The following is an 8425-nucleotide window of genomic DNA, read 5'->3' on the forward strand; positions in this document are numbered from 1 at the left end:
CATTTCCTTCATGTGCTGCAAGTCCTCTTTGAATGCTCGACATTTAACCTGGACATGACCAAACTCTCCACAATAATGGCATTGAACATTAGTAATATCTTTTGATTGAAAATTACCCTGTTGGTAACCATATTTCATTCTTCGCTCACCTTTAGTTACTAAAATTTGACTATCTTCTGAACTTTTATTGTCACCCATCATTTGTTGACTCTCCTTCAATGATCTTACCACATCATCTAGTCTAGTGTACTCTTCCCAGCTAGAATTGACTGCACTGGTGGCTTATAAGACTTAGGCAATGATGCCAACGAAAGTAATGATTGTTCGTCATCTTTGATGCTCTCATCTCCTGCATTCATAAGTTTGGATACTAATTCATTGAACTTATTAATATGATCAAACACATTACCTCCATCTTCCATCTTCAATGAGTACAAGTCCATTTTCATCATCAATCGATTGGTGAGAGTTGTTGATGCAAACTTACTTTCCAATAAATTCCACAAATTCCTTGGAGAGGTCTCTCTCAACACAGTCACTTTAATTTGAGGAGCTAATGCCAATCTAATTGTGCTTACTGCTTTTTTTTGAATTGCGATCCACTCTGAATCTTTCATCCCAACAGACTTTTCCCCCTCTAAAGCACAATCTAGACCTTGTTGTACCAAAAAATCTTGAATTGTGCATTGCCATAAGGAGAAATCCATCCTCCCATCAAATAAAGGAACATCTAGCTTCAATGAAGTCATTGCACAAGTTAAAGAAAATTATCAACACTAACCTTTTTCCAAGGAACCCACGTAAAGTTTCCTTTGTTCAACACTTCAAATTGTCCCTCTTCCTCCCTTGATGAGAACCTCAGCTCGGATACCACTGTTGGGAAATCAGGTACTAAAAATAATCTATTCAAGCTGAAGCACACCCACAAATAAGAGCAGAAAAATATAAATAAAACTACATGAAAAAATTTAACGTGGTTCAGCACCTCAAGGCCTACATCCACAAACACTCAACAAAAACATTATCACTCAAGAAACATGAAAAACGATGCACGAACGATGGAATACGAATCAAGAACATAAAACAATGCAGAGAAAATGAAAAACTGCAGTGGAAAAATTTGAGATTCTAAATTCAGCTTCTAGACTACAAATTAAAAATTCAAACATGTTCTAATAGGTAAACTAAACACATCTACAACTAAACACATCAAATTAGTGGTGGGTATTCATAATGGAAACAAGAATCAAAATCTAAAATAGGAAAAATGAAGAACGAAACAGAGAATGCGTTAGTTTTAAGATCTCAATGGATTTCTTCACTTAATCAAGGATGGTTTTGCATTGACTTGATTTAATTCAGTTGCTATGTACTATTTCTAATCTTGAATGTGTTTCCACGCTCAAAATCAGTTCAAGAAGTGAAGATATTCATCAAGAAAGTAAAACTATCAACATACACTGTTTTGATCCAAGAAATCACAAAACATGGAGACATAGATGAAGAATGGTCCGTGGAATTGAGCTTGAAACATGGTAAAATATATTGGAAACTTACAAATCACAAAAGAAATGGAAAAAATCACCAAAATCTGGATTGAAGCATTCCAATGGTCACTTCTTCATTGAGCAAGAGTGTTTAAGTGCCTTTTACAATCTTCATCAGCTTACACTTGCATTTGAGCTTCACAGAAAAAGTTAAACTTTGGTCAACACTTCAGCATCTACATTTGGCTCCACTGGTTGAGATTCTAGTCTATTGCCTTTGCTTAACCTTTGATCATCTTCTAACCACTGGAATTGGTTCATTTAACTGCGCCCAAGTCACCAAACATAAGTTAGTATCTTATTCACCTAAAAGAATCAAAACTAGACTTAACTATGTTCACTAGCTATGAAGCCCAGACATGGACTCGGACATGGAAAAACGTCTGAATTGAAAAAATGTAGGACATGGACACGGATATATATATATATATATATATATATATATATATATATATATATATATATAACAATTACAATTCATAGTCTAAAAAATTGAAAATTAATATTTATATTAAAAACAATCTACCAATTATACTTCATAATTTAATAGAAATCAAGATAAACAACTATAAAAGAAACAAAGTCTAGCAAAAGAAAAACAAAAAAAAAAAAACGTGTGTAAATCATGATGTTTAGCTCTTATATTTGTTCATCTTCATTGAAAAATGCTTCTTCTAATTCTAGTTCATCAAGAGATAGATTAGCAATCTGAAGAATTCCACTGTCTTCCAATGAAAAGTCATCTCCTCCAATATCCCACAATTTAGTTTCCTCTTCTTTGTACTTTGAGGAGTTTCTTGAGAGAAGACAAAGATTACTATGGATAAATACTAAATCTTCCTTCCTTTTGGGAGTCATCTTATTTCTTTTCAAAGAATGTATAAAAGAGTAGGTACTCCAATTCCTTTCACAACAACAAGAAGAAGAAGGTTGTCCAAGTAGCTTAAGAGCTATCTTTTGAAGTATTGGTGCCTGAGATCCATGAACAATCCACCAAGATTTTGCATCCATTTTAGTTCTATCCCTTATAGCGTCGACATCTGCAAAATCTTCTCTTTCATTTGAAAAGTTTGCAAACTCTAAATTTGCTTGTCTCCTTACATCCATATCATCAAAGTACTTCATAAAACATTTTTTCCTTTCATGAGTAAGTTTTGCATCTTCATGTGGGGCAAGTCTTTGTGATTCTTTACTTAACCATTCATCACTATAATATCTACAGTATTAAAGAACATAAGCATAAATTAACATAAGCATATATATTATAGATAAGACATATACCAAAAAATATATAATAATAAAATAATTTAATAGTATAATTACCTTGGATTTAAAGAATGAGCAAGACAATGAAGAGATGTGCTATTTTTAGTCCAACGATCAATTAATACTGAGTTTACTGTCTCAAAAAAAGATGAATGTTCAACTTGTGCCTTTCCTTCATGTTGGTATATGGTCTTCCTCACATCTTCAATCATTGAATCCCACATCTCATACACTAAATGAAGAGTAGCCATATCTGTTTTTCTGATAACACCATAAATAGGGGCAGTAAAAGCAATTATATAGTCAACCTTCATCCACCAATTATCATTCAATAAAGTTTCTTTGATTGTTCGTGCATTATCAACATTATCCTCTTTGTAATCAGACCATTCATTACTAATTACCATCTCTTGGAGTCCTCTTTTCAAGCTTTTAAATCTTTTAAGCATGATAATGGTTGAAGCAAATCTCGTTGGAGCAACAGAAAGAAACTTCAATGAATTAAAGTTATTAAACATTGATAATCTCATAGAGTGCCCCATAATAAAGTTTTTAATAAATGTAGCATCATCGGCAATTTGTGAGATCCAATAAAATTCTTCATAAAGATCACTATTTCTTTTTGTATTTTTTGCCGCGCAAATATTTTTCAATGCAAGATTCAAGGTGTGCACTACACAATGAGTCCAATAGATTGAAGAAAATTCTGATTCTATGATCATACCTGCTACCTTACATACTGCTGCATTGTCTGTGATGATTTGTACCACGTTTTTTGGTCCAACTTCCATAATTACATCTCTCATGTGTTTGGCAATAAAATCCTTGTCTTTTGTCTCACCAGATCCATCTATTGCTTTCAAAAACATTGGTTCACTCTCATTGATAGCCATAAAATTGATAAGAGGTCTTCTTTGAGGATTGCTCCACCCATTGCTAACAATTGTCACACCTTTTTGCTTCCATGAATTTTTTATAGGTTGCAGAAGATTTTCTACATGAGCTCTTTCTTTTTCAAGTAGTGGACCTCTCAATTTATTATATGATGGTGGTACATATCCACTAAGGCTATAAGTATTGGCAGTGTAAGAAAAGGCACTCCTATAATAAGGACTTCTTGCAAGATGAAATGGTAATCCTGAAGAATAAAACATCCTTGCAATTTCACAATCAATAGCATTTCTAGCTTGAATTTTGAAAGAAGCTTCTAGAGGACCTTTGAGTTTTTGGTGAACACCACCACTACTTGTTTGCTTTCTTTCCTCAAATACAGGTGGTAGAGAGACCTTTTTCTTCTTTGAATTTTCTATTTTCAAAGTTGCTTCATTATCCAATCTTTTAAGCTCAGCAAGTTTTGTCGGATTCACCTTTGGACAAACTCTAACCCCTTCTCCCTTAATTTTTAAAGAGATGAGCTCTCACACGAGTGTAAGATCCATTAAATTCAAAATCACACAAACTACAATTGACCATATAGTTTCCACCACTAGAAGTTTTTCTTATCTTTGCAAAATATCTCCAAAGAGGTTTTGTTTCATCTTCTTTCAATAGCTTGATTAGGTCTACTTATCTTAATTTCCTATAATAAAATAAATTGAAAATACAAAATTTACTTAATATTTATAATTTAAAAATAAAACAAAAGTATATAATTTAAATAATTTTTATACACAATATATTTATAAAATTAAATTCAAAATATAAAACTTATAATTTTATGTTTATAATTTAAATTATAAAAATAAATTAAATTTATGTAACGTATATGTATTGAAATCTGAAATTAAAAACTAATAAAGTATCATGTATAATCTAATAATAAATATAAAATATAATTATTTATAATAGAATATATTTTTAAAGTAATGTTAAATTATTAAATTATTTTATATTGTAAAAAGAACAAGGAACATGGTACCCTCACATGTATAAGTTATAGCAAATATGATGGATGCATAGAATATGACATGAAGTATTAAAAAAGTTAAATTATTAGCATTTAACGGATGGATTTAATAAGTAGAAGGAAAAGGGTGTGGAAAACATTTAATTGATCGAAGGAAAAAAATTTAATAGATAGAAGGAGAAGAGAGGTAAAGAGTACTTACCTTTTTCTACACATTTCTTCTTTTCAGTATTTACTTCTTTCTTCTGCTCAAAATATATCTCTTCTTATTCTTCTATCCGAGCTTCTTCCTTCTTCCTCCAAGAGCTTTTTTGCAATGACTATATGTTTCGTTCACTAAATCTCAACATTTCTTTCTTTTTTTCTTTGTATATTTTGTAAGTCTCTTTATGTATTTATAGGACATGTATACGTTTTTTTATTATTAAAAGATGAGATATATCTAGTAAAAAAATACTAATTATATAATCGAATAAATTAATGTAATAGTAATTAAATTATTTAAATATAAAAATAAAAGATGTTATAGATTAAAATTAATTATAATATAATACATTATATACTAATAAAACAAATTAAAATTTCTTTAAATAAAATATTAAATTAAGAAGGAAGAAAATTCAGATAAAGTGAAAATGTGATAACTGAACAGATTTATTTAGGGATCCGTAAAATTAAAACAAATTTATTATATAAAATAACTAAATTATTAAATTAATAAGAATATGACTATGTTTTCTTTTCAGATTTTTTTTTCTTTCACCTAACTTTCCCTTTCCTATCTTCTATCTTCTCTTCTCCGTGAATCTCTATTTTTTTTTTTCTTTCACCTAACTTTCCCTTTCCTATTTTCTATCTTCTCTTCTCCGTGAATCTTTATTTTTCCTACAACGTAAACGGTGGCAACTCTGCAATGGCGTCCGCATTCCACCTTTTTGCAGCATCGCAAACCTGTCTTTTCCGCGTCCAGAGAGAAGGTCGTGTCTGGCCCAAATAACAGTGTCTGACACCATGTCGTGTGCACTTCTGGTAGGTGTCCGTGTCCGGTGCGCCTCCAAAACGGGGAAGTGTGGCTCCGACGCCGTGTTGAAGCTTCCTAGTTCACTAGCTATACTAATTCCTATTAAACACTCAAAATTGTAATGCAACTTTATTTTTAAGTTCTAAAATGGTTTTTCTTTATCATTAGTGTTTATTTACTGAGCTAAGTCATTAGAAAACCTTCTAGGTGAAGAATAACCTCATTGTCACATCTGAGTGTCATTTGAGTGACATTTTCAAATTTCAATTCTTGAAGCAATTGCTTAAGCCAAACAAGTTCAGAAGTGGCTAAAGCCATAACTCTATATTCCACTTATGCACTAGATCTTGCCACAACACTTTGTTTCAAATCAAATTACGACAAATGAAGACACAATATTCGGAAGTAGACCTTCTATCGGAAGAAGATCCTACCCAGTCAGCATTTGAATAGCATACAATTTTTGTATCAAGGTTGGAATCATATAGTAAACCTTTTCCAGGAGAGCTTTTGATATACTTTAATATGCGAATGACTACATTCCAATGCTTTTCATATGGGGAATTAAGGAATTGACTCACCACACTAATAGCAAAGGAAATGTCTGGACGAGTAATAGTAAGATAATTCAATTTTCCAACTAATCGTCTATATTGTTTAAGATCTGAGAAAGGCTCCCCTATTTAGGTAGAAGTTTGATATTAGAATCCATGGGTGTTTCTATAGCTTTAGAATTCATTAACCCAGTTTCCTCCAAAATATCCAATGCATATTTCCTCTAAGATATGATAATACCACTATTGGATTGCGCTACTTCAATACCCAAGAAATATTCGAGTTCTCCAAGATCTTTAGTCTGAAAATGGCGACAAGATGTTGCTTTAAGAGGGAGATGCCAAGGTAGTCATTTCCTGTGAGAACAATGTCATTAACATATATTATTAAGTAAATACATCCAGCACTAGAGTGACTATAAAAAACTGAATGATCCACTTAATTTTGAGACATGCCAAATTGTTGAACAACACTGTTGAATTTTCCAAAGCAGGCCTGAGGAGACTGCTTTAGGCCATATAATTATTTGTGAAGACGACATACCAATTCAGAAGACTCCCCTGACCAAAAAAACCCAGAGGTTGGTCCATATAAATCTCTTCATGCAAATCGCCATTTAGGAATGCATTTTTTACATAAAGTTGGTGTAGAAACCATTGTCAAAGAGCAGCCATGGAAATGAATAAGGGAACAGAGGCCATCTTGACCACTAGAGAGAAGGTATCACCATAATCCAAACTAATGATCTGTGTGTAGCCTTTGGCAACAAGGCAAGCTTTGAGATATTCAATAGTACCATCAAGGCCAACTTTGATAGCATAGACCCACCTGCAACAAACAACAAATTTCCCAGATGGTAATCGAACAAGATCCCACGTTCCACTATGCTTGATAGCACTCAATTCATCAAGCATGTCCTGATGCCAACCAGGATGGGCTAATGCATCACCTACATATTTTGGAATTGACAAAGAGGAAATAGACGAAAGGCATGTATAGAAATGTGGAGAGATTCTATGGTAACTCCAAGCATCATAGTGAGAGGAATGATTACCGATAGAACACATACCTTTATGAAGAGCAATGGGAAAATCAAACTCAGTTGTTGGAACTGAAGGAGACAAATGACTTGGCACTTGAAATGAGTCATGTGGTGGTGGTTGGCAACAATGCCTTCTACTATAAACCTGAAGAGGTGGTCTATCCACAGGAGGTACACTCGGAGGTGGCTGAGGAGAATTCGAGGTGGCACTTGAAGTAGGGACACTAGGAGGATCACACACATTAGGGATATTTATAGTAACAGATGGTAGCACACAACGAGAAGATGGGTGTGTAAAGTAAAAAGGAAACTCGTCAAAGGTGACATTGGTAGAGATAAAATGACTATTGAGGGAATGAGAGAAACACTTATACCCTTTTTGTGAGTGTGGGAATCCTAAGAAGACACATTTGTATGCTCTAGGAGACAACTTATCCAGGTCAGGACTAAAATCATGAACAAAACATGTGGACCCAAAGACTTAAAAGGTAAAGGGTATAGAGGGTCATGAGAAAATAAAATAGAATGAGGAACTTGGTTATGCAAGACTGAAGGCAGCATGCGATTAATAAGATAATAAGTAGTAAGAATAACATCACCCCAAAAATGTGAAGGAATTGCAGTATGAATTAAAAGAGTACGAGTTGTTTCAATAAGGTGCTTATTCAGCCACTTCATTTTGTTGGGGTGTATTAGTGCATGATGTTTGATGAAGAATGCCCTGAGAAGCCATAAAATGTTTGAAGGATTGAGAGAGATATTTACGACCATTATCACTCCGTAAAATTCAAATAGAAATCCCAAACTGAGTTTTAATTTCATGAAAGAATGATTGAAAAATAGAGAACAACTCAGAATGATTTTTCATTAAATATAACCAAGTACATATGGAATAATCATCAATAGAAGTAATAAAATCATGAAAACCTAAAGTAGACTTAACATGACTATGTCCCCAAATGTCAGAATGAACTAATGCAAAAGGGGACAAAGCCCGTTGTGAAACATTACAAGGAAAAGAACTACGACTATGTTTTTCTAATAGACAAGACTCACATGACAAACTAGATAACTTGGACAAGCTGGGG

The 8425-nt window shown here is 32.9% G+C and overlaps 1 protein-coding gene and 1 pseudogene across 1 annotated transcript; both read right to left on the reverse strand.

Moving 5' to 3' along the window:
- Window positions 1–2186: 2186 nt before the first annotated feature.
- LOC146886347 (uncharacterized) lies at window positions 2187–2763 on the reverse strand. Its single transcript, XM_085673406.1, has one exon. It carries the CDS (start codon window positions 2670–2672, stop codon window positions 2187–2189), a length of 486 nt encoding a protein of 161 aa, XP_085529532.1. The 5' UTR covers window positions 2673–2763.
- A 576-nt stretch (window positions 2764–3339) lies between these two features.
- On the reverse strand, window positions 3340–6058 carry LOC146886348 (uncharacterized; annotated as a pseudogene).
- Window positions 6059–8425: the final 2367 nt, after the last annotated feature.

The sequence above is a fragment of the Vigna unguiculata genome, chromosome 5 (assembly GCF_037176805.1).
Source record: "Vigna unguiculata cultivar grain cowpea cultivar isolate G323 ecotype 2 chromosome 5, ASM3717680v1, whole genome shotgun sequence".
In the NCBI taxonomy this organism is placed as follows: Eukaryota; Viridiplantae; Streptophyta; class Magnoliopsida; order Fabales; family Fabaceae; genus Vigna; species Vigna unguiculata.